Here is a 27,460-nt window from a genome sequence, read left to right on the forward strand (position 1 = left end):
TCTCAGTGTTACTGGGGATATAGGTAACATTACCGTCCTGCACCCGAGTGTTATGCTGATCGCGGCCTGATCTGTTCTCAGTGTTACTGGGGATATAGGTAACATTACCATCCTGCACCTGAGGGTTCTGCTGATCACGGCCTGGTCTATTCTCAGCGTTACTGGGGATATAGGTAACATTACCGCCCTGCACCCGAGTGTTCTTCTGATCGCGGCCCGGTCTGTTCTCAGTGTTACTGGGGGTTTAGGTAACATTACCGTCCTGTACCCGAGTGTTCTGCTGATCGTGGCCTGGTCTGTTCTCAGTGTTACTGTGGGTATAGGTAACATTACCGTCCTGTACCCGAGTGTTCTGCTGATCGCGGCCTGGTCTGTTCTCAGTGTTACTGGGGATATAGGTAACATTACCGTCCTGCACCCGAGTGTTCTGCTGATCGCGGCCTGGTCTGTTCTCAGTGTTACTGGGGGTATAGGTAACATTACCGTCCTGCACCCGAGTGTGCTCCTGATCGCGGCCTCGTCTGTTCTCAGTGTTACTGGGGGTATAGGTAGCATTACTGCCCTGTACCCGAGTTTTCTGCTGATCGCGGCCTGGTCTGTTCTCAGTGTTACTGGGGGTATAAGTAACATTACCGTCCTGTACCCGAGTGTTCTGCTGATCACGGCCTGGTCTGTTCTCAGTGTTACTGGGGATATAGGTAACATTACCATCCTGTACCCGAGTGTTCTGCTGATCGCGGCCTGGTCTGTTCTCAATGTTACTGGGGGTATAGGTAACATTACCGTCCTGTACCCGAGTGTTCTGCTGATCACGGCCTGGTCTGTTCTCAGTGTTACTGGGGGTATAGGTAACATTACCGTCCTGCACCCGAGTGTTCTGCTGATCGCGGCCTGGTCTGTTCTCAGTGTTACTGGGGATATAGGTAACATTACCGTCCTGCACCCGAGTGTTATGCTGATTGCGGCCTGGTCTGTTCTCAGTGTTACTGGGGTATAGGTAACATTACCGTCCTGCACCCGAGTGTTCTGCTGATCGCGGCCTGGTCTGTTCTCAGCGTTACTGGGGATATAGGTAACATTACCATCCTGCACCCAAGTGTTCTGCTGATCACGGCCTGGTCTGTTCTCAGTGTTACTGGGGGTATAGGTAACATTACCGTCCTGCACCCGAGTGTTCTGCTGATCACGGCCTGGTCTGTTCTCAGTGTTACTGGTATATAGGTAACATTACCGTCCTGCACCCGAGTGTTCTGCTGATCGCGGCCTGGTCTGTTCTCAGTGTTACTGGGGGTATAGGTAACATTACCATCCTGCACCCGATTGTTCTGTTGATCGCGGCCTGGTCTGTTCTCAGCGTTACTGGGGGTATAGGTAACATTACCATCCTGCACCCGAGTGTTCTTCTGATCGCGGCCTGGTCTGTTCTCAGTGTTACTGGGGATATAGGTAATATTACTGCCCTGCAACAGAGTGTTCTGCTGATCGCGGCCTGGTCTGTTCTCAGTGTTACTGGGGATATAGGTAACATTACCGTCCTGTACCCGAGTGTTCTGCTGATCGTGGCCTGGTCTGTTCTCAGTGTTACTGGGGATATAGGTAACATTACCGTCCTGCACCCGAGTGTTCTGCTGATCACGGTCTGGTCTGTTCTCAGTGTTACTGGGGATATAGGTAACATTACCGTCCTGCACCCGAGTGTTCTGCTGATCGCAGCCTGGTCTGTTCTCAGTGTTACTGGTATATAGGTAACGTTACCGTCCTGTACCCGAGTGTTCTGCTGATCGCGGCCTGGTCTGTTCTCAGTGTTACTGGGGATATAGGTAACATTACCGTCCTGTACCCGAGTGTTCTGCTGATCGCGGCCTGGTCTGTTCTCAGTGTTACTGGGGATATAGGTAACATTACCGTCCTGCACCCGAGTTTTCTGCTGATCGCGGCCTGATCTGTTCTCAGTGTTACTGGGGGTATAGGTAACATTACCGTCCTGCACCCGAGTGTTCTGCTGATCGCGGTCTGGTCTGTTCTCAGTGTTACTGGTATATAGGTAACGTTACCGTCCTGTACCCGAGTGTTCTGCTGATCGCGGCCTGGTCTGTTCACAGCGTTACTGGGGATATAGGTAACATTACCGTCCTGTACCCGAGTGTTCTGCTGATCGCGGCCTGATCTGTTCTCAGTGTTACTGGGGATATAGGTAACATTACCGTCCTGCACCCGAGTGTTCTGCTAATCGCGGCCTGGTCTGTTCTCAGTGTTACTGGGGATTTAGGTAACATTACCACTCTGAACCCGAGTTTTCTGCTGATCGCGGCCTGGTCTGTTCTCAGCGTTACTGGGGGTATAGGTAACATTACCGTCCTGTACCTGAGTGTTCTGCTGACTGCGGCCTGGTCTGTTATCAGTGTTACTGGGGGTATAGGTAACATTACCGTCCTGCACCCGAGTGTTCTGCTGATTGCGGCCTGGTCTGTTCTCAGTGTTACTGGGGGTATAGGTAACATTACCGCCCTGTACCCGAGTGTTCTGCTGATCACGGCCTGGTCTGTTCTCAGTTTTACTGGGGGTATAGGTAACATTACCATCTTGCACCTGAATGTTCTGCTGATTGCGGCCTGGTCTGTTCTCAACGTTACTGGGGGTATAGGTAACATTACCGTCCTGCACCCGAGTGTTCTGCTGATTGCGGCCTGGTCTGTTCTCAACGTTACTGGGGGTATAGGTAACATTACCGTCCTGCACCCGAGTGTTCTGCTGATCACGGCCTGGTCTGTTCTCAGTGTTACTGTGGGTTTAGGTAACATTACCGTCCTGCACCCGAGTGTTCTGCTGATTGCGGCCTGGTCTGTTCTCAGTGTTACTGGGGGTATAGGTAACATTACCGCCCTGTACCCGAGTGTTCTGCTGATCACGGCCTGGTCTGTTCTCAGTTTTACTGGGGGTATAGGTAACATTACCGTCCTGCACCCGAGTGTTCTGCTGATTGCGGCCTGGTCTGTTCTCAACGTTACTGGGGGTATAGGTAACATTACCGTCCTGCACCCGAGTGTTCTGCTAATCGCGGCCTGGTCTGTTCTCAGTGTTACTGGGGGTATAGGTAACATTACCACTGTGAACCCGAGTTTTCTGCTGATCGCGGCCTGGTCTGTTCTCAGCGTTACTGGGGGTATAGGTAACATTACCATCCTGCACCCGAGTGTTCTGCTGATCGCGGCCTGGTCTGTTCTCAGTGTTACTGGGGATATAGGTAACATTACCGTCCTGTACACGAGTGTTCTGCTGATCGCGGCCTGGTCTGTTCTCAGTGTTACTGGGGATATAGGTAACATTACCGTCCTGTACACGAGTGTTCTGCTGATCGCGGCCTGGTCTGTTCTCAGTGTTACTGGGGATATAGGTAACATTACCGTCCTGCACCCGAGTGTTCTGCTGATCGCGGCCTGGTCTGTTCTCAGCGTTACTGGGGGTATAGGTAACATTACCGTCCTGCACCCCGAGTGTTCTGCTGATCGCGGCCTGGTCTGTTCTCAGTGTTACTGGGGGTATAGGTAACATTACCACTCTGAACCCGAGTGTTCTCCTGATCGCGGCCTGGTCTGTTCTCAGTGTTACTGGGGGTATAGGTAACATTACCGTCCTGTACCTGAGTGTTCTGCTGATCGCGGCCTGGTCTGTTCTCAGTGTTACATTACAGGAATAATACCGTAGTCAGTGATACTTACACATTTCTTTGATCTTCCGTACATCAGCAGCTACGGAATCCATGCTGTCACTTACAGACTTCATATCACCTGCGTATGATAACTGGTCAGTTTTTTGTATGGACTTCAGCTTATAACAATATAATATCCTCACCCATGACAGTCTGTAGGTAATATTAGAAAAGTCAGTGGAATTTGAGGCAAGATGAAGATTAATATTGCGCACTTATTAAATGCATCTTCTACAGGCAGGTACTGCCATTTCTGTGTCATATATCAATATTGAATAACAGTCTATAAAGGTGTCAAATATTTTTCCACTGCGAAGGATCTTATATGTTATCCAAACGCTTCCTAAAGGCGCAGACACTAACGTGACATCAGCGCGAGAATACTGCAGTCCGCTGGGAAGGAAACTGAGGTCGAGCTACGCAGTCACAAATAGAAACATTTAGTAATAAAATAATTTGCTAAGTTACATTATATTTTAAAATTATAATTAAATTAATTTAATGAGTTTATGAGCTGCGAACAGTGAAGGCAGCACGATTGTGGGCTCTACTAATTCCCATTAGAGCGTAGCCTATTGCTACACTAGGAATTAGTGACATCACTATGATATGAGGCACTGCCTTCCTCATGCCTCATTGAGGTTACAGATTTTTAGAGATAGGCAGAACAGCGAATCATCCCACAGAATGGCTACAACCATTGGGCCATTGGTTATGCGTGTGCCTTTTGGCAGGTGCATATAAACAGCTTTGCAGCGGCCCCAGGGAGGCGTTAGGAGAAGTGTTCTTGGCGCAGCGCAGACAGGAGAGTAGGGGCCACAAGGCGCTTCACAAGAGAAATATACCGTGTGCACAGGACAGATCCATGGATACAGATATAGATAGAAATGTTTTTGAGCCGTTTACTGACTTACTTTCTATTAATGGCATCATCTTTTTCAAGTCCTCCTCAAAATCTTTTCGATTCTTTCGCTTCAAGCTTTCATCGCTGAAGAGTTTGAGGAACTCTGCTCTGAGCTCCACGTTGAGCAGGATCTGTAACGCCTGCGCTGTATCGTTCAGCCGCTCATTGATGTGATCAAACTTTCCCTGTATGCTGCTGGCCTGCAGAAGCCGTCTCCACCACCCTCGCCTGGAGTACTTGTTCACCCAGCGTTCCGCGTTCTGCAGATTAAGCAGCAGGTCTGACAAGGAAGCTTCCAGTTCTCGGGATTGTTCTGGGTCATTGCTCAGCTTCTCCGCAGGGGCCAAGAGCAGTTCTATCCTCATCTTCAGGCGGGAGCAGCGCTTCTTGTTGGTCTCGGCTTTGTCACACTGATTGTAGATTAATACTGCCGTGGTAAAGATGCTTTTCAACACCTCCATGCTCCTAGGGGTTATCTGAGAGAAACACCGGGCAACATCAGCTACAGGGGCAGATGGGAAATGTGTCTGGTTACTGCACTGCTGCCCCAAATTTCCCCTTTGTTTTATTGGCTTTAACATGGCCCTGCAAATATTTCCCTGTTGTGTGTGTGTGTGTGTGTGTGGGGGGGGTTGGGGTGGGGGGGGGGGGGGGGGTAATAATGAGATAACGAGATGCCAGTTTACTCTCACATAGAAAGTAAATACACAGTGATGGCTTGTTGGATGTGTCTGCCAGAAGGCAACTGTCAGTAATAGTCCTCGTAGCTCGTGATCAGTGCACACCGCACCGCATGACGGCCTACGCAGGATTCTGCACACACTGGGCCGTGCTCGGTTACTGGAGAGAAGGTCCCAGGTGCTACAATGACATACCTCCCAACTTTGGGGGTAATTCCAAGTTGATCGCAGCAGGATTTTTGATAGCAATTGGGCAAAACCATGTGCACTGCAGGGGAGGCAGATATAACATGTGTAGAGAGGGTAAGATTTGGGTGGGTTATTTTGTTTCTGTGCAGGGTAAATACTGGCTGCTTTATTTTTACACTGCAAATTAGATTGCAGATTGAACACACCCCACCCAAATGTAACTCTCTCTGCACGTTATATCTGCCTCCCCTGCATTTCACATGGTTTTGCCCAATTGCTAACAAAAATCCTGCTGCGATCAACTTGGAATTACCCCCTTTGTCCTGGCCCAAGGAGGGACACATGAGTGGCGAAGCCGCGCACGGTCCCAAAAAGGGGCGTGGTCTGTGTAAAAGGGGCGTGGCTTCGCGGAGGACCCACGATCGCAAGCCACGCCCCGTTTTCGTCACTGAGGGGGCATGCCCAGCGCTCTGTGAGCCGCTGGCATGCCCCCTCTCCTCCTGTCTCCACTGAATAGACGCTTCGTCTATTCACCGCTGCTCTGCTAAGTAGGGCAGCGAGAGACAGAGCCTCCCAACTGCCCCCCCCCCACACCGCGAGACACTGCGACCTGCAGGTGGGACAGTCCCCAAAAAACGGGACTGTCCCGCGAAAATCGGGGGTCAGGTGGGAGGTATGTAATGATTACCACCAGTGTTGGACTGGGGCATTTAGGGCCCCCCGGGGGAATGCAGTGGTAGGGGCCTGTGTTAGGGGTGTGGCCAGTCTGCAGAGGGGGTGGGGTCTGCCACCTCATTGGTTTGAGTAACCATTAGAGAGTGCAACGTCTGGGCCCATTCAGATGCAGTAAATTCAGCTGCTGCATGCATGATAATGTATCAGATTAATAACAGCAATGCACTGTAGAAAATACACCATAGTCCAGTATAAGGTAACATATGTATAATGTATAATTCAAGTGCACAGTCTGGAACCTGGTCCTTAGAGCAGGAGGTGGGGCCCCAGGCAGTAGGGCTCACCGGTGGTTTCCCCTGTACCCCTGCGGGCCAATCCAAGCCTGATTACCACCCCCAGTGCTGTTGTGCTGGAATTCATCCATTGTACAATAAGTATAACACTTGGTATGAGGGGGGTTTAGGGTTGATCACCACCTCATGGCAGATTATAAACCTCTTAGGTACCAATATATGGTGTTTCCCACCTTCATCTGATCAATGTATTGCCTTGCTAATGCTTTTCCAGCGTCTGTGTTTTTCCTCCGATTATATGACATAGAAATCATTATTTATACCCCTTTCAGACATAAACCCCCTGCTTTAACTCGGCTTGGACCCTAGACACTGAGCACAGGTGGAAGCCGGGGTTTCTGTACTTACCCTCCTTCAGACATGGATGACGGACCCGGGTTATTCCCGGATTGTATCCAGTGACAGATCTTCCGGATTACAGTGGACAATTGGAGATGATATCATCTGCAAGCGCTACTGTGCCCTCCAATCAGATCCTTTTAGGCGTGAACCAGATCATTGTTACCTGAGTAATGAGGCGACCCGGGAATAACCCTGGTACAGAGCAGGGTCTGTTCACACATAGCGGAGACCCAGGTGGAGCTACAAGACCCAGCTAAGGCTCTGAGCCAAAAGCTATGTGTAAAGGGGTGGTCTTCAGGTTGCCGGCGGCCAACATCCCGGCGACCACCATACCGGCGCCGGAATCCCGACCGCCGGCATACCGACATTTTTTCTCCCTCTTGGGGGTCCACGACCCCCCTGGAGGGAGATTAGATAGCGTGGCGCACGTAGCGCACCACCGTGCCCGCAGCGTGGCAAGCACAGCGAGCCCGCAAGACTCTCATTTGCGCTCGCCCAGCTGTCGGTATGCCGGCGGACGGGATTCCGGCGCTGCTATGTTGGTTGCCGGGAGCAAGACCGCCGGCAAACCATACTACACCCGTGTAAAGGGGTGATGTTGTGCACCTGCAGTATTCTACAAAGGGATTGTAAGAGGGGTATTTATGGTGGATGGTGGGTAGGGGATTAGCTAATTGCTGCATACTCTCTTTCCTCACGCATACTGCCTCCATGATTTAGGTGCTATGGCTGTGCCGACAGCTGAAAGTTACCCATACAGCCAGTGGGACATCGATGACACCTACTAGGTGACGTCAGTGCAGGAAAGTGCATTTGCATGTGCAGAAATCAAAATGTAATACAAGTGTTTGAGAACACATGGGGGGTCATTCCGACCTGATCGGACAGGGGGCAAAGGCTGGGGAACTTGCTGTATCTTGCCGGGCCACGGGGAGGGAAGACAGTTCAGAAGACAAGTACCCTGCTGACAAGGACACAAGGGGGGTCATTCCAAGTTGATCGCTCGCGGCCGATTTTCACAGCGATCAGGTGAAAAAACGGCATTTCTGCACATGCGTATGCCCCGCAATGCGCACGCGCGACGTACGGGTACAAAGCTCTTTGTGGTTGTGCTCAGGTTCTAGCAAAGTTTTCCTTCGCACTGGCAGCCGCAAGAAGATTGACAGGAAGGGGGCGTTTCTGGGTGTCAACTGACTGTTTTGAGGGGTGTGGTATTGAAAGTCGACAGTAACTAGGTCGACAATGTCTAGGTCGACCACTATTGGTCGACAGTAACTAGGTCGACAGGGTCAAAAGGTCGACAGGGTCAAAAGGTCGACATGTTCTAGGTCGACAGGTCAAAAGGTCGACATGAGTTTTTAATGTTATTTTGGTGTCGTTTTCTTCGTAGAGTGACCGGGAACCCCAATTAGTGCACCGCGTCCCCTCGCATGGCTCGCTTCGCTCGCCATGCTTCGGGCATGGTGCCTTCGCTCCGCTGGCGCTTCGCTCGGCACAGATTACCGTTCCAATCGTAGTCCACGTGGATCGTTAAGTATGAAAAGGTTCAAAAAAAGAAAAAAATTGTGAAAAACTCATGTCGACCTTTTGGCCTGTCGACCTAGAACATGTCGACCTTTTGACCCTGTCGACCTTTTGACCCTGTCGACCTAGTTACTGTCGACCAATAGTGGTCGACCTAGACATTGTCGACCTAGTTACTGTCGACTTTCAATCCGGATCCCGTTTTCAGAGAGTGTTTGCAAAAACGCAGGCGTGTCTGAAAAAAACGCAGGCGTGGCTGGGTGTTCGCTGGGCTGGTGTATGACGTCAAATCCCGACACGAATAGGCTGAAGTGATCGCAAGCGATGAGTAGGTTCAGAGCTAATCAGAATCTGCACAGACTGTTTTTGCAGAGCTCGGCTGCACATGTGTTCGCACTTCTGCTAAGCTAAAATACACTCCCCAGTGGGCGGCGGCATAGCGTTTGCACGGCTGCTAAAACTAGCCAGCCAGCGATCAACTCGGAATGACCCCCAAGTTATAAGCAGAGCTGGACAGAACTAAGGATAAATCTGAGAATGGAGGACCCTGCCTGGGAAGGTTTACATACTAAGCGGATGAATTTGAGGGTGAACTGGGGAGGTGCGTAGGAGAAGGAAGGAGAGAAGAGTGAATGTTTAGGAGGGATGGTGAATAAGTGCTTTGTAAGTGACGGTCAGGAGTCTGACCTAGATGTACACATAAAGGCCCTCATTCCGAGTTGATCGGTCGCAAGGCGAATTTAGCAGAGTTACACACGCTAAGCCGCCGCCTACTGGGAGTGAATCTTAGCTTCTTAAAATTGCGACCGATGTATTCGCAATATTGCGATTACTAACTACTTAGCAGTTTCAGAGTAGCTTCAGACTTACTCTGCCTGTGCGATCAGTTCAGTGCTTGTCGTTCCTGGTTGACGTCACAAACACACCCAGCGTTCGCCCAGGCACTCCCACCGTTTCTCCGGCCACTCCTGCGTTTTTTCCGGAAACGGTAGCGTTTTCAGCCACACGCCCCTGAAACGCCGTGTTTCCGCCCAGTAACACCCATTTCCTGTCAATCACATTACGATCGCCGGAGCGATGAAAAAGCCGTGAGTAAAATTACTTTCTACATAGCAAAGTTACTTGGCGCAGTCGCAGTGCGAACATTGCGCATGCGTACTAAGCGGATTTTCATTGCGATGCGATGAAAAATACCGAGCGAACAACTCGGAATGAGGGCCAATGTATTTATCCTGGACTAGACCGCCTGGCTGCTTGTGGTTAGTGTTAGGCTCTGTAGTGCAGGATGTGTATATTACAGCGTTACCTACTCTCCCGGGCTGTCCCAGAGATTGCAGACAGTTCTTCCTGGCTCTGTGACAGCAGGGACCCTCCCTCGGGTAGTGGGCTGGGGACTGATGACAGTTCGCTGCGTTACCATGCCCCCTACATTTGTGGTTCACAACAAAAGTCAGTAAATGTGCATCTCCTATATATTTGCCCAAGTCTGTGACTCTGTGCTGGCCGTAACGCTGGGCGGAGTCACAGGCACAGGCACAGATCTGGCCAGGAACAGTCCCCTCCCTCTCTCCGCCCAGTCCCCTGTCTCCCTTCTCCCCGTACTGCCCCTGGTGAGTGGTGACACCGCAGCCGCTGACTGTGAGCGGAACTCACATTACCCGCCTCACAGTCTTGCGGCTGCCACTTAGTCAGGGAGACATGCTGAACAGTGACTCGTCCGCCCGCCCGCGGCAACCACACGCATCTGCCCCCCTCCCGCGGCACTCCCGTCCCCTCCCCCTCCCGCAGCACCAACATCCGCAGCACTCCCGCCCAGAGTCTTCACTTTTCTAACACCCGCTGCGGTAGCGGACGAAAAGGGGGCGTGGCTTCGCGGAAGGGGGCGTGGCTTCGCGTCCCGACCCCCCTTTTTCGGCACGTTGTGGTTCGGGGGACACTGCTGAATCTGCAGTGCTGGCTTCTGCGCTGTGACAGGAGCCGGCACTTTGGTGTCACCCCTCAGAGGGTAACACCCGGGTGCGGGCCGCACTCCCCGCACCCACGTTGTGGCGCCACTGCTCCTGCCCCCTCCCCCACCCGTAGCACAAACACCCACCGTCTCCACCCGCGGCACTCCCGTCCCCTCCCCCACGCAGAGCACAAACACCCACGCAACCCACCCGCGGAACTCCCGTCCCCTCCCCCACCCGTAGCACCAACACCCGCGGTAACCAACCGCATTCACCCCCCACCCGCTGCACTCCCACCCTCTCCCCCACCTGCAGCACCAACACCCGCGCCACCTACCCGCAGCACCCACCGCATCCACCCACCACCCGTGGCACTCCACCCCCTCCCCCACCCGCAGCACCAACACCCGCTGCACCCACCGCATCCACCCACCACCCGTGGCACTCCCCCCCCTCCCCCACCCGCTGCACCACCCGCGGCACTCCCGTCCCCTCCCCCACCCAGAGCACACACAACCGCGCCACCCACCCGCGGAACTCCCGCCCCCTCCCCCAACCCGTAGCACCAACACCCGCGGCAATCAACCGCATTCGCACCGCACCCGCGGCACTCCCACCCTCTCCCCCACCCGCAGCACCAACACCCGCGGCGCCCACCGCATCCACCCACCACCCGTGGCACTCCCCCCCCTCCCCCACCCGCAGCACCAACACCCGTGGCACCCACCGTATCCACCCACCACCCGTGGCACTCCCCCCCCTCCCCCACCCGCTGCACCAACACCCACACCACCCGCGGCACTCCCGTCCCCTCCCCCACCCAGAGCACAAACACCCGCGCCACCCACCCGCAGAACTCCCGCCCCCTCCCCCACCCGTAGCACCAACACCCGCGGTAACCAACCGCATTCGCACCCCACCCGCTGCACTCCCACCCTCTCCCCCACCCGCATCACCAACACCCGCGCCACCTACCCGCAGCACCCACCGCATCCACCCACCACCCGTGGCACTCCACCCCCTCACCCACCCGCAGCACCAACACCCGCGGCACCCACCGCATCCACCCACCACCCGTGGCACTCCCCCCCTCCCCCACCCGCTGCACCAACACGCGCACCACCCGCGGCACTCCCGTCCCCTCCCCCACCCAGAGCACAAACACCCGCGCCACCCACCCGCAGAACTCCCGCCCACTCCCCCAACCCGTAGCACCAACACCCGCGGCAACCAACCGCATTCGCCCCCCACCCGCGGCACTCAAACCCTCTCCCCCACCCGCAGCACCAACACCCGCGGCACCCACCGCATCCACCCACAACCCGTGGCACTCCCCCCCTCCCCCACCCGCAGCACCAACACCCGCGGCATCCACCCACCACCCGTGGCACTCCCCCCCTCCCCCACCCGCTGCACCAACACCCGCACCACCCGCGGCACTCCCGTCCCCACCCAGAGCACAAACACCCGCGCCACCCACCCGCAGAACTCCCGCCCCCTCCCCCAACCCGTAGCACCAACACCCGCAGCAACCAACCGCATTCGCCCCCCACCCGCGGCACTCCCACCCTCTCCCCCACCCGCAGCACCAACACCCGCGGCACCCACCGCATCCACCCACCACCCGTGGCACTCCCCCCCCCTCCCCCACCCGCAGCACCAACACCCGCACCACCCGCGGCACTCCCGTCCCCTCCCCCACCCAGAGCACAAACACCCGCGCCACCCACCCACCCACGGAACTCCCGCCCCCTCCCCCAACCCGTAGCACCAACACCCGCGGCAACCAACCGCATTCGCCCCCCACCCGCGGCACTCCCACCCTCTCCCCCACCCGCAGCACCAACACCCGCTGCACCCACCACCTGTGGCACTCCCCCTCCCCCACCCACAGCACCAACACCCGTGGCACTCTGCCCCCTCCCCCACCCACAGCACCAACACCCACTGCCCCCCCCCCCTGCGGCACCCACCGCATCCCCCACATCCGCTCCCACCCGCGGCACTCCCACCCGTAGCTCCCACACCTGCAGCACCCCTTGCCCCTCCCCCACCCGCTGCAACCCTGCCCCTCCCCCATACCCACCCTCTCCCCCACCCGCAGCACCAACACCCGCGGAACCCACCGCATCCACCCACCACCCGTGGAACTCCACCCCCTCCCCCACACGCAGCACCAACACCCGCACCACCCCTGGCACTCTGCCCCCTCCCCCACCCACAGCACCAACACCCGCTGCCACCCCCTGCGGCACCCAACGCATCCCCCACATCCGCTCCCACCCGCGGCACTCCCGCCCCCACCCATAGCTCCCACACCTGCAGCACCCCTCCCCCATACCCACCTCTCCCCCCAGCTGCACCCTTCACCCAACCCGCACCACCACCGCATCTGCCCCTCCTGCACCCCCCCCCCCCCCCCAACCCACGGAACCCCAGCAGCTGCCTCCCACGACCCAACTGTACCACCACTGCTCCAGCCCCCACCCATGGCACCACGCCCCCACCCCCAGCACCCCCTCTCCCCCATCCACGGCACTCCCACACCAGCTTCTCCCACACCCACATCACCCCTGCTCCCAACCCCCCACCCATGGCACCCCCGCCCCTCTCCTACGCACAGCACCCCTGCTCCCGCACCCCCACCCCTCCCCGGGTGGTCTTCTGTTTGCCGGCGGTCGGGCTCCCGGCGCTCAGTATACCGGCGCCGGGAGCCCGACAGCCGGAATACCGACAATTATTTTCCCTCGTGGGGGTCCACGACCCCCATAGAGGGAGAATAAAATAGTGTGGCGCGCGTAGCGCGCCACCGTGCCCGTAGCGTGGCGAGCGCAGCGAGCCCGCAAGGGGCTCATTTGCGCTCGCCAAGCTGTCGGTAAGCCGGCGGTCGGGCTCCCGGCGTCGGGATGCTGGTCGCCGGGAGCCCGACCGCCGGCCAGCCGTAGTGAACCCCCCCTCCCCTACCTGTAGCACCCGCCCCTGCAACCGTGGCACCCTCAAACCCACCACACCAGCAAACCGCCCCCTCCCCCACCCGTGGCACCCCCCTACTCCACCCCCATACCCACCTCTCCCCCCGCTACACCCCTGCATCCTCCACTCCACCCGCACCACCACCGCATCTGCCCCTCCTGCACCCACCCCTCTCCCATCCGCCACACCCCTGCTCCTGCACCCCCTCCCCCACCCACGCCACACCCCCAACCCTCAGAACCCCCGCAGCCACCTTCCACCCCCCATCCGCACCACCACTGCCCCCCCACACCTGTCCCCCACCCATGGCACAACGCCCCCACGCCCAGAACCCCCCCCCCCCCTCCCCTACCCACGGCACTCCCACACCAGCTTCTCCCACAGCCCTCCCAAACCCACGTCCCCCCTGCTCCCAACACCCATGGCACCCTGACCCTCCACTACGCACAGCACCCCTGCTCCCGCACCCCCACTTCTCCCCTACCTGCAGCACCACCCCCACCCGCCCCTGCAACCATAGCACCCTCACACCCACCCACCCCCAACCGCACCACCCCGGCTAACTGCCCCCTCCCCCACCCGCGGCAAAGCCGTGCAGAGGTTAACGGGGCGAAGCCCCTAACGACGGCGTGAAGAGCGCCCGTAGGGCGCGATGAATCGCCTAGTTATAATATAAATTGTATCACTATAAAGGAAAAGCCTGAGGTTTTTCTCTTATATTAACACAATTTATATTATTGATTACATTTAACAAGGAAAACCGGTTATATTTTCTCCATTCTTACATTTAATAAGGTAATTGGCTGGATTACTGGTGTATCAGGGAAAGGCATTGTAATTCACCATCACTATGCTCACTAATTTATCAATTGCCACACACTGAAAAATATACGATAGTGAGTTATATTTCTCTTACGTCCTAGGGGATACTGGGAATCCATTTAGTACCATGGGGTATAGACGGGTCCACTAGGAGCCTTGGGCACTTTAAGAATTTGAGAGTGTGCGCTGGCTCCTTCCACTATGCCCCTCCTACCGGAGGAGTCGGTCACGTCTCTGGAAGCTCCTGAAGAGTTTTCTGCATTTATTTTATATGTTTGTTATTTTCAGGCAGGACTGGATGGCAGCAGCCTGCCTGCTTCGTGGGATTTAGGGGGAAGAATGGCCCAACCTCTTGAAGGGTTAATGGTCCCGTTCTCCGCTGAGAGGACACTAGCTCCTGAGGGAACTATTCGCAAGCCCCACCATGGCGAGCGTACATTCCCGCAGCACGCCGCCACCCCTAACAGAGCCAGAAGAAAGAAGAGTGGTAAGTACTAAGCCGGTGTCCCGGTTAGCGGGTCGCCGGCCATTATGGCGGCATCAGGGTACGGAGACGCACGTTTTCTACATGGGGCGGCTGGGTCTCCAGACTCAGTACACAGTGCAGACACACAGCTTCTGAGGGGGCGAACTGAGTCTCAGTACACTATATGTGCACACAGTACCCAGACTGGCATTACAGACTTAAAAGGAGGCTGACTCCATTTTAGGCACAAAATTACCTCAGCCAGTATAAAAAAGCGGGAAGACCACGCGCCATTGAAGGGGCGGGGCTTCACTATGAGCGGATCAGAAGCTCACCAGCGCCATTTTCCCTCTGCAGCTGATACAGACACTGACTGACAGGAACGCGCAGCTCCTCCGGAGAGATTCCAGATTACCTCAGAAGTACCAGGGGGTCATAGCAAGGGGGGAAGCGGTTATTAGTGTACTAAGTCCCCAATCTGGGTACTTAGTCTGCGACCCAGCTAAGCTTGGCATTAGCGGTAAGGGCGCTGTGTGCTGACTTCATACTTTCTCTTACGTCCTAGAGGATGCTGGGGTCCACATTAGTACCATGGGGTATAGATGGGTCCCTTGGGAGCCATGGGCACTTTAAGAGTTTAATAGTGTGGGCTGGCTCCTCCCTCTATGCCCCTCCTACCAGATTCAGTTTAGAAAATGTGCCCGGTGGAGCCGGTCACAGCTAGGGGAGCTCTTTTGGTTTTATTGTTTTTTTTAAAGAGTTAGGTACAGGGAGGCTGCTGGTAACAGCCTGCCTGCTTCGTGGGACTTAGGGTGGGAGTAGGATCCAACCCCAGAGGTTAATTGCTACTATCTCTGCTGACAGGACACTGAGCTCCTGAGGGTGTTGATTGCAAGCCCCCGAGGCGACCGCTCGCTCCCGTAGCACTGCCGCCACCCCAACAGCCAGAAGATGCGGTGGTGAGTATGACGCCGGTGCCCCGGTAAGCGAGGCACCGGCGGGAATGGCTGCATAAGGGTGGGAGCGCAGCACTGAGAAGCTGCGCTCCGGAGGGCTCAGAGGTACATGTGATGCGGCGCTAAGAGGGGCAGCCTGGGCCAGCGCAATACCCTAACACTGGTCACATATGCTAACAGGGGCTAATTCGACTGTTAGCAGCAAGAAAACTTCAGGCCAGTATAATTTAATAAGTGCGGGAAGATGCGCCATTACAGGGGGCGGGGCTTCTCCTCAGAGCGGATCCAGCACTCACCAGTGCCATTTCCCCCCTGCAGATCACAATATAGAGACGCTGACAGGGAGCGCTACTTAACTCCAGTTATCCTCTGCGGTACCAGGGTGTTGTAGAAAGGGGGGGAGAGTGTTATTAACTGTTTAGTCTATTAAGGTTACTCAGTCAGCGCCAGGCATTTATCATAATAACTGCCTACTGGGGCGCTGTGTGTGCTGGCTCCTTATACTCTGTGTCTCTCTGAAGGTACTTTGTGGGAAACTGTGTCTGACATTTTCGTGTGTGTGTGTGTGTGTGTGTGTGTGTATGTGTATGTGTATGTGTGTCTTCTCCAGAGGAGTCTATTCCATGCACTCAGGAATGCAATATACTGTCTCAGCCTTCTGAATCCGAACCTCCATAGTTGGCTTCTATTAAGGGGATGATATCCCAGATTTAATCTAGGATAGCTCATAATGAGACTGAAACACAGGTTTTGAAAAGATCTGTAGAGGTTTTGTCATATTCTGCTCCCACTACCTCATCCAAGACCCCTGGTATATACCCTAAAAAGTGTGCTCTTGCCCAAATAATGCAAGCCGACACGGATACCGACTCTGATACGGGAGACGGTAAAGGGGATATACTGGGGGGAGAGGCATCCCTTGCTAAGGGGGTGCAACTCATGATTGAGGCCATTAAGGACATTTTACATACTTCTGAGAAGGTACCTGAGCAGGTGGAGGAGGCTTACTTTACTGACAGTAAGAAGTCCCCCCCTTACCTTCCCTGCGTCCAAGGAACTAAACGCATTGTTTGAAAAATCCTGGAAAAACCCAGAGAAAAAGTTCCAGATCCCTAAAAGGGTTCTCATTGCTTTTCCTTTCCCTGAGGAGGATAGGAAAAAGTGGGAAAACCCGCCGGTGGTAGACGTTTCTGTATCTAGGTTGTCTAAGAAAGTGATTTTACCTATCCCTGGGTCCACCGCTTTAAAAGAGCCGGCCGACCGCAAGATTGAGACTACCCTCAAATCATTATACACAGCAAATGGCGTAGCTTTAAGACCCACTAATTCTTGTGTATGGATTTCTAAAGCCACAGTAAAGTGGTCAACACCACCAACTAGGAAATCATATCCTACGTCTGCAATGTAGTCCTTTCGGACCGCTAAAGTTAAAAAGTCCAAATCTCCCTCCACTTTCTTTAGAGGTGGTCGGGGGAAATCCCGAAAACCTGCACCCACAGGTTCCCAGGAACAGAAACCTGGTTCTGCTTCCTCAAAATCCTCGGTATGACGGTGGACCTCCCAGCCTGGAAATCGGGCAGGTGGGAGCAAGACTAAGAAGTCTAGTACTTGGAAAAGGCAATGGTAATCCAGTCGATGGTTCGGGCTGTCCTGAAGCCAACCCGGATTTCGGTGCATTTGTGCATTCGCCTTCTGGGTAAAATGGTGGCCTGTTACGAGGCGCTTCAGTATGGAAGGTTTCATGCGAGGCCCTTCCAACTAGATCTATTGGACAAATGGTCCAGATCACATCTTCACATGCACCAGAGGATCCATCTGTCACGAAGAGCCAGGATCTCCCTTCTGTGGGGGCTACAGACTTCTCACCTCGTTGAGGGTCGGAGGTTGGGATTCAGAATTGGATTCTGCTAACCACAGATGCAAGCCTCAGAGGTTGGGGTGCAGTTTCAGGGAAGATGGTCAAGTCAGGAAGTCGTCCTTCCAATAAACATTCTGGAGCTCAGGGCTATCTACAACGCCTTTCTGCAGGCCTCATCTCTACTTCGGAATCAGGCCATTCAAGTCCAGTCGGACAATGTGACGGCGGTAACGTACATAAACCCATAGGGAAGAACGAAAAGCACAGCAGCAATGTCAGAGGTGTCAAGAATTCTCCTCTGGGCGGAAAAACACGCTGTGGCGTTGTCGGTGGTCTTCACTCCGGGAGTAGACAACTGGGAAGCGGACTTCCTCAGCAGACACGACCTACACCTGGGGGAGTGGGGCCTTCACCCGGAGGTGTTCTGGTGGTTGACACATCGGTGGGGGTATCCACAAATCGACATGATGGCCTCTCGACTCAACAAGAAGCTCAAGCGGTATTGTTCCAGGTCGAGGGACCCACAAGCAGTGGCGGTAGATGCTCTTACAACTCTGTGGGTCTACCAGCTGTTGTACGTGTTTCCTCCACTTCCTCTGATCCCAAGAATTCTAAAAAGAATAAAAAGGGAAAAGGTTCAAGCAATCCTCATTGCTCTGGACTGGCCACGAAGGGCCTGGTATGCGGCTGGCCATGAAGGGCCTGGTATGCGGATCTTCTCGAGATGCTGCTCGAAGATCCGTGGCCTCTACCTCTTCTCGAGGATCTTCTGCAAAAGGGGCCTGTTCGTCTATCAATATTTACCATGGCTACGTTTAACGGTATGGAAGTTGAACGGCTGATTCTAGCCAGGAGTGGGATCCCTAAAAAGGTCATCCCGACTATGATCCAAGCCAGGAAGGGGGTAACGTCTAAATATTATCACCGTATCTGGAAGAAATATGTCACTTGAAGAAATATGTCTCTTGGTGTGAGAGCAAACAATATTCTGCAGTGGAATTTCATCTGGGACGTCTCCTGCTTTTTCTGCAGTCGGGAGTGGATGTGGGCCTACATCTAGGCTCCATAAAAGTCCAGATTTCGGCCTTGTCGATTTTCTTTCAGAAACAATCGGCTTCTCTCCCTGAGGTCCAGACGTTCTTGAAAGGTGTTCTGTACATCCAACCTCCTTTTGTGCCTCCCACGGCACCTTGGGATCTTAGTTTGGTGCTGCAGTTCCTCCAATCGGACTGGTTTGAACCATTACAGGAGGTGGATGTAAAATACCTTACATGGAAGACCGTTGGCCTTGGCTTCAGCAAGACGTGTGTTGGAGCTAGGGGCATTGTTTCACAAGAGCCCTTACTTAATTTTCCATGAGGACAGAGCTGTACTCAGAACTCGTCAGAAATTTCTTCCTCTGGTGGTGTCCGCTTTTCACATCAACCAACCTATTGTGATTCTGGTTGTTACAGACACCTCTGCTACTTCAAAGTCTTTGGATGTTGTGAGGGCTTTGAAGGTGTATGTGAAGAGAACAGCTCATCACAGGAAATCCGACTCGCTGTTTGTTCTCTATGATGCCAATAAAATTGGGTGTCCTGCTTCAAAGCAGTCCATTGTACGCTGGATCAGGCTCACTATCTGGTATGCTTATTCCACGGCAGGCTTTCCGGTTCCAAAATCTGTACAGGCCCACTCTACTAGGTTGGTGGGTACTTCTTGGGCGGCTGCCCGGGGTGTCTCGGCTTTACAGCTCTGATGAGCAGCTACTTGGTCAGGTTTGAACACGTTTGCTAAGTTTTACAAGTTCGATACTTTGGCCTCTGAGGACCTTCAGTTTGGTCAATCAGTTCTGCAGGAACCTCCGCACTCTCCCACCCGGTTTGGGAGCCTTGGTACTTCCCCATGGTACTAAATGGAACCCCAGTATCCCCTCGGACGTAAGAGAAAATAGGATTTTAATTACCTACCGGTAAATCCTTTTCTCGTGGTCCATAGAGGATACTGGGCGCCCGCCCAGTGCTTCGTTCTTCCTGCACTGTTACTTGGTTAAGTATTGTTGGTTCAGCCGTTGCTGTTCCTGTTTAAGTTTGGTTAGCACGGCTTTCCTCTTGTTGTGTGTGCTGGTTCGGAATCTCACCCCTATCCTTATCTATCCTTCTCTCAAAGTATGTCCTTCTCCTCGGGCACAGTTTCCTAGACTGAGTCTGGTAGGAGGGGCATAGAGGGAGGAGCCAGCCCACACTATCAAATTCTTAAAGTGCCCATAGCTCCTAGTGGACCCGTCTATACCCCATGGTACTAAATGGATTCCCAGTATCCTCTACGGACTACGAGAAAAGGATTTACCGGTAGGTAATTAAAATCCTATTTTTTGCCTTTTTAAGTGTATAATAATAAAACTTACACTTTAATAATGTATTTAAAGTGTGCCCCAGAAAGGACATATAGGGGATAATTCTGAGTTGATCGCAGCAGCAAGTTTGTTAGCAATTGGGCAAAACCATGGCCCTCATTCCGAGTTGTTCGCTCGTTATTTTTTTTCCGCAACGGAGCGATTAGTCGCTAATGCGCATGCGCAATGTTCGCAGTGCGTTTGCGCCAAGTAAATTTGCTAATAAGTTTGGTATTTTAACTCACGGCTTTATGAAGAAATTTCTTTGTTCTGGTGATCGGAGTGTGATTGACAGGAAGTGGGTGTTTCTGGGCGGAAACTGGCCGTTTTATGGGTGTGTGCGAAAAAACGCTGCCGTTTCTGTGAAAAACGCGGGAGTGGCTGGAGAAACGGGGGAGTGTCTGGGCGAACGCTGGGTGTGTTTGAGACGTCAAACCAGGAACGAAACTGACTGAACTGATTGCAGTGGCAGAGTAAGTCTCGAGCTACTCAGAAACTGCAAAGAAGTTTCTTTTCGCAATTCTGCGAATCTTTAGTTCGCAATTCTACTATGCTAAGATTCACTCCCAGTAGGCGGCGGCTTAGCGTGTGCAAAGCTGCTAAAAGCAGCTAGCGAGCGAACAACTCGGAATGAGGGCCCATGTGCACTGCAGGGGGGGCAGATATAACATGTGCAGAGAGAGTTAGATTTGGGTGGGGTGTGTTCAAACTGAAATCTAAATTGCAGTGTAAAAATAAAGCAGCCAGTATTTACCCTGCACAGCGTGAAAAATTATATGTACATACAGCTCAGAGCCGGCCCTAGGTATAGGCAAACTAGGCAATTGCCTAGGGCATCTGGTATGCCTAGGGGCATCAGCAGCTTCTGCTGATTAAAATGATATGCGGCATGCCTATATTCTGTGTGTAGCATTTCGTATGCAGATACAGCCACAGTCGCACACAGTATATAGGCATGCCATATATCATTTTAATCAGCAGAAGCTGCTTGTGTATCCTAGCCACATAGCAATGCAAATAAGATGCATTTTCATTAAAAAATAGGCACCCGACGTTAGCAGAGCTGCCAGTTGACTCACGCTGGGAACTACATGTGTCATTATGTGTATAAGGGCATTAATAATGTGTAACATATGTGTAAGGGGCACTATGTGTGTCATTATGTGTATAAGGGCATTAATAATGTGTAACATATGTGTAAGGGGCACTATGTGTGTCATTATGTGTATAAGGGCACTAATAATGTGCGGCATATGTGTAAGGCCAAATGTGCACACTGTTCTTATTTAAATTACAGGAGGTAGGAAAACAAAAAAAAGGACTGCTATGGGTGGGGGGTGATGGTGCTGGGAAAGTGGTGCAGGGTCAGAGGCGGAACTAGCGGTGGTGCTAGGGGGCACCAACCAAAATCTTGCCTAGGGCATCATATTGGTTAGGGCCGGCTCTGATACAGCTAGAGATAAATCTCAAACTGTATATATATCTGGCGCTGAAATGCAATGTATGGTAATGATTTACCAGATGGTGATCAGTAAAAATCGTGACCTTTAGGGCTGCTGAGCAAAACAGCTGGTTAGGCTGAACAACTAATTGAAGTGCAAAGAAGGAAGAAATGCTCTGCGCACCAAAAATCACTTGGAATTAATTAATTGATTAATTAATTAAGTGCAGTCTAGCAGGGAGAATGATTGACTCAATGAAGCTTGACCTTTTTTATAAAGAAAAATATTTTATAAAACAGTTAATGACACAGAACAAAGTATATGAGACAAACAGTACATATATATATATATATATATATATATATATATATATATATAGCAGTATAAAAACCGGAGGTTTTCACCTCTTGCAAGTGTAAACAGAAACACTGTATCTAACTTTTATGAACGTGCTGTTTAAACAGCATACCCTGCACAGAAACAAAAATACCCACCCAAATCTAACTCTCTGTGGAAAAGTTATATCTACCACACCTACAGTGCACATGGTTTTGCCCAATTGCTAACAAACTTGCTGCTGCGATCAACTCAGAATTACCCCCATAGTCTGCTTTCTGCCTTTAGCAAAAATAGTTTGTAATCAAGTTTTCTGAACTATTATTCGGGAGGGGTCACCTGGGATAATTGGGCACATTAGGGGTCACCTGGGATAATTGGGCACATTAGGGAGGGCTATCTGGGATAACTGGGCAAATTAGGGAGAGCTACCTGAGGTAATTGGGCACTTTAGGTGTTACCTGGGGTAATTGAGCACATTAGGGAGGGTTACCTGGGATAATTGGGAACATTAGGGGTTACCTGGTGTAATTGAGTACATTAGGGGTCACCTGGGATAATTGAGCATATTAGGCAGGGCTACCTGGGATAATTGAACACATTAGGGAGGGCTACCTGGGATAATTGAACACATCAGGGAGGGCTACCTGGGATAATTGGGCAAATTAGGGAGAGCTACCTGGGGTAATTGAGCACATTAGGGTTTACCTGGGGTAATTGAGCACATTAGGGAAGGCTATCTGGGATAATTGGGCAAATAAGGGAGAGCTACCTGGGGTAATTGAGCACATTAGGGGTTACCTGGTGGAATTGAGCACATTAGGGGTTACCTGGGATAATTGGGCACATTAGGGGTTACCTGGAGTAATTGAGCACATTAGGGGTCACCTGGGATAATTGAGCGCATTAGGGAGGGTTACCTGGGATAATTGGGCACATTAGGGGTCACTTTGGATAATTGGGTACATTAGGGGTCACCTGGGATAATTGGGCACATTAGAGGTCACCTGGGATAATTGGGCACATTAGGGGTCACCTGGGATAATTGAGCACATTAGGTGTTACCAGGGATAATTGGTCACATTAGGGGTCACCTGGGATAATTGGGCACATTAGGGAGGGTTACCTGGGGTAATTGAGCACATTAGGGGTCACCTGGGGTAATTGAGCACATTAGGGGTCACCTGGGATAATTGAGCACATTAGGGGTTACCTGGGGTAATTGAGCACATTCGGGGTCACCTGGGATAATTGAGCACATTAGGGGTTACCTGGGATAATTGGGCACATTAGGGGTCACCTGGGATAATTGGGCACATTAGGGGTCACCTGGGATAATTGGGCACATTAGGGAGGGTTTCCTGGGATAATTGAGCACATTAGGGAGGGTCACCTGGGATAATTGGGCACATTAGGGGTCACCTGGGATAATTGGGCACATTAGGGGTCACCTGGGATAATTGGGCAGGCACCGCACATTGGGGGTCATTCTGAGTTGATCGCTAGCTGAATTTGTTTGCAGCGCAGTGATCAGGCAAAAAAAGTCAGTTCTGCGCATGTGTATGCGGCGCAATGCGCACGCGCGACGTACGGGCACAACGAACGATGTAGTTTTGCACAGGGTCTAGCGATGCGTTTTAGTCGCTCTGGTTGCCGCAGAGTGATTGACATGAAGTGGGCGTTTCTGGGTGGCAACTGACCGTTTTCAGGGAGTGTGCGGAAAAACGCAGGCGTGCCAGGAAAAACGCAGGCGTGGCTGGGCGAACGCTGGGCGGGTTTGTGACGTCAAATCCGGAGCTGAACAGTCTGAAGTGATCGCAAGCGCTGAGTAGGTTTTGAGCTACTCTGAAACTACACAAAAACTTTTTGCAGGCGCTCTGCGATACAACCGTTCGCACTTCTGCTAAGCTAAAATACACTACCAGTGGGAGGCGGCATAGCATTTGCACGGCTGCTAAAACTAGCTAGCGAGCGATCAATTCGGAATGACCCCCATTAGGGGAGAATTCAGGCTCAGCATTTAGGTGGCTCTGTCTGTAGCTTACCCTTGCAGGCTAGTCTCTAGGGATGTTACCTGGATAACAGCCGTGTGTATACATCACTGGATATCACCCTACATCAGTGAAGAGTATGTGGTGAACTCACCTTACTGCAGATTGTCACTTTGTTGCGGAATATAAACCACTTCTCTCGTGAATTCAGATATTTCCAAGTGTGACTCCTGTTCTCTTCTTCCTCTCTGCCTCCAGCAGCACATGGAGCTCCCTCCCTGCTTCCTACCAGGAACTTCCACCCATAACTGAGCCTAAACTTACTGTACTTGTGTGACAGCTGTGTGTGATCTGCATGGCCCCTCCCCCTACTGTGTGTGATCTGCATGGCCCCTCCCCCTACTGTGTGTGTGTGTGTGTGTGTGTGTGTGTGTGTGTGTGTGTGTGTGTGTGTGTGTGTGTGTGTGTGTGTGTGTGTGTGTGTGTGATCTACAGGGCTTTCTCCCTTACTGTGTGACTGCATATGTGTCAGGGAAGGAGGCGCTTTCGCTTTATGTTTACGCTACACAGAAGCAGAGGACATGTAATTAGCTTCCAGTCACAGACAGATACATACAGGGTTGGGGAGAGGGGAATTTGTGCTGCATGGAATTCAGGGGGTTTCCTCATACGTCAGAGGCTCTGCCTTGGGTTATATCCTTTGTAGTCATTGCAGTATTGCAGCTGCAGATCAGGTGGTGAGACTGCATTCCCAGGTCTGACCTGAGATGGGAGAGCCATACTTCCACCGTGGCGCTTATCCGGGTTATTTCGTATAGGCGCTGTTCACACTACACCCGGGTGCAGTGCCGGCACTTGTAAATTATTATTATTATTATTACATTTTATTTATAAGGCACCACAAGTGTTTTGCAGCGTTGTACAAAGGACAGTACAGGGAGACAGAACTTAGCATTACAGTAAATAAATAACAGAAATAGAGTACAGGTAACAAAGAGCACCACACGTTCTCAAGACGTTGGGGGTCATTCCGAGTTGATCGTAGCTATGCTAAATTTTAGATAACAAGATTTTCAGGTCATAGGATAAGGGGTATGAGCAGTGGCGTAAGTTCGCCCCAGTCGCCCGGAGGCATGATAAATGTTGGTGCCCCCCCCTACATACTGTATACACACACACCCTTCATATGTAGCTATCCGGCACTCATGTTGAACAGTAGTAGCGTGCTCAGGTGCCTTTCCAAGTAGCAATATAGATACACATACAAAGTGGACGGCACTCAAGTCAGTCATCACAATAAAATAGACACCAGCATACCTTTATAGCACACCTACAGTACTCCCTCACCCAACAGCGTGTCACAATGTAGATGCTTTGGCGCAGTGGTGTGCCGATATATGTCACGATCCGGGTATCTGGACGCCATTTCTTACCTATCAGATGCCTCCTAAGGCTGGCTCAGCGCTCCAGGACCGGATCCCATCTGTTATCCTGATGTGCACATTCCCGCATCCTCTCCTGTCTCTCTGGACGCAGTCACAGTAACGCCTTATACATCTGGCATGGCGTCTCCCGCGGCCTCCGCCGCCGTCCCTGAGCTTCTGCATTCAGAGTGGCGATTACGTCAGCCGCGGCCTCCGCTGTGTCCGCGTGGTCGGATGTGCATCTGTCAGCCTGGCGTCTCCTGTCTCCGGTGGCCGGCGCCGCCATTACTGTTTTCCAGACCACATGGATTACAATCCAAACTTCCCTCCAAGTGTCTGCATGGGCGCAGCCATCTTGGATTCTGTCAGCTGATCATTCCTACCAATCCGTTGTCAGTTTTATTAATTTGCATAATTGTCTAGCCAATGCCTTCCTTGCTGCAGGTATAAATAGGTTGTGCCTGAGCAAGGAAGGCGTCAGTGCTTTGGTTGTCAAACCTAGTTCCAGTTTGTCTCTCTTCTGTGAATGTCTTCCAGGTTCCAGCTCCTGTCTCCAGACTTCTGCTATAGAGACCCGCACCAGCATTCCATCTGCGGTGTAGCCTGACTCTCCGATCCATTCTGGACTCACCTGTTTCCAGCTACAACATCACCTGCTTCCAGCTCAGCTTCCAGCAGTGTACAGCTTCTCTTAAAGGGCCGGTGTCCTTTCTGCAGTTTACCACTCTCCACCGGTATTATTATTTCTCCGCTCTCAAATTCTACATTTCATCTACATTGCATCGCTCTCAAGCTTTATTTATTATTTAACTGGTTCCAGCCAGTATCCACTCCGTGCCTACACCTGTCTGGTTCTAACCAGTACCCACAGCAGCATTTTACCTACAGCAGTCCAGCTTTCCCTGGAACACCAGCTGGTACGACCCTGGGCTTTCCTCATTGCTACAGTTGAGCCTGGTAAGGACTTTCCAACTTGCAGATAATAAGAACTGTCTCATACCACCAGAGCTCTGTGGCCCCTGCCACCCTGTAGCACCCAGGAACTGTATTATTATTTCTCTGCTGATTTTTATGTTACTTTTTACTGCTACTGTGATGCATGGAGTTTGTCATAAATAAATATCATTGACTTTTACTCAAGTTGTCGTGGTCACGCCTTCGGGCGGTTTCTCTTCATGTTACTTACATGTCCAGGGGTCTGATACAACCTCCCAGGTTCTGGTACATCTCAGCCCCTACAACTGAGGCTGCCTTCCGTCAGCTCAGGCCCTCAGTTGTGACAGTAAGCACTGACCAAATGAATCCAGCCGGAGACCAGGATCAAGCGGCCAGGCCGATGCAAGAACTGGCAGCCCGACTTGAACATCAGGAGGCTGCACAGGGCCACATCATCCGCTGTCTCCAGGATCTCTCTACTCGGCTGGATGGGATTCAGACAACTCTCCGTGGATCAGGCGCATCTGGGGCGTCAACCACAGTGACTCCAACTATAACCCCACCCACCTTACCCGTTTCTGCTCCACGTCTTCATCTTCCAACGCCAGCAAAATTTGACGGATCTCCAAGATTCTGCAGGGGATTTCTCAACCAGTGTGAGATTCAGTTTGAGCTACAACCTGGCAATTTTCCCAGTGACCGTACAAAAATTGCCTACATCATCTCACTTCTCAGTGGCTCAGCCCTTGACTGGGCATCACCGTTATGGGAGAGGTCCGACACCCTGCTATCTTCTTACACTGCATTCGTGTCAACATTCAGGCGCATCTTCGACGAGCCAGGCCGGGTAACTTCAGCTTCGTCTGAGATTCTCCGTTTACGCCAGGGATCACATACTGTAGGACAATATCTTATACAGTTCCAGATCCTGGCATCTGAACTGGCATGGAACGACGAGGCCCTGTATGCTGCATTCTGGCATGGTTTATCCGAGCGTATTAAAGATGAGTTAGCTACCAGAGACTTACCCTCCAAGTTAGATGAGCTAATCTCACTTTGTACAAAAGTTGACTTACGTTTCAGAGAGAGAGCAACTGAGCGTGGAAGATCATCTGCTCCAAAATCTTCTGCTCCTCCTCCTCGCCAACTGTCACCAACTAAAGATGAACCCATGCAAATTGGCCGTTCCCGTTTAACTCCTGCTGAGCGCCGAAGACGTCTCTCTGAGTCTCTCTGTCTGTATTGTGCAGCTCCGTCTCACACTATTAATGCCTGTCCCAAACGTCCGGGAAAACTCCAAATCCTAGCTCGCCAAGGAGAGGGCCGGCTAGGAGTAATGATCTCCTCTCCATCTCCTCAAGATTGTAATCTCCCAGTCTCGCTTCAAGTTGCTCAACGTTATCAGAACGTCATTGCCCTCCTGGATTCCGGAGCAGCTGGGAACTTTATTACCGAAGCCTATGTTAAACGGTGGTCCCTACCCACCGAGAGACTTCCTTCCTCCTTTTCCTTAACTGCCGTGGATGGCAGTAAAATTTTTGATACAGTTATTGC

The 27,460-nt window shown here is 52.4% G+C and overlaps 1 protein-coding gene across 2 annotated transcripts in view; it reads right to left on the reverse strand.

The window, feature by feature from the left end:
• Nucleotides 1-24,041, reverse strand: part of LOC134969741 (mixed lineage kinase domain-like protein) — a 53,855-nt gene extending 29,814 nt beyond the window's left edge. The window contains exons 1-3 of one of the 2 annotated variants that reach the window (XM_063945890.1): nucleotides 23,701-24,041; nucleotides 4,624-5,089; nucleotides 3,720-3,788 (exon numbers count right to left, since the gene is read on the reverse strand). In XM_063945890.1, coding sequence (XP_063801960.1) covers nucleotides 3,720-3,788; nucleotides 4,624-5,089; nucleotides 23,701-23,934 — 769 coding nt within the window. In that variant the 5' untranslated portion in view covers nucleotides 23,935-24,041. Of the gene's footprint in view, nucleotides 1-3,719; nucleotides 3,789-4,623; nucleotides 5,116-23,700 lie in introns of both variants that reach the window. The other variant, XM_063945891.1, reaches the window with a different exon arrangement.
• Nucleotides 24,042-27,460: the final 3,419 nt, after the last annotated feature.

Source organism: Pseudophryne corroboree, chromosome 11 (genome assembly GCF_028390025.1).
Source record: "Pseudophryne corroboree isolate aPseCor3 chromosome 11, aPseCor3.hap2, whole genome shotgun sequence".
NCBI classification, from domain to species: Eukaryota; Metazoa; Chordata; class Amphibia; order Anura; family Myobatrachidae; genus Pseudophryne; species Pseudophryne corroboree.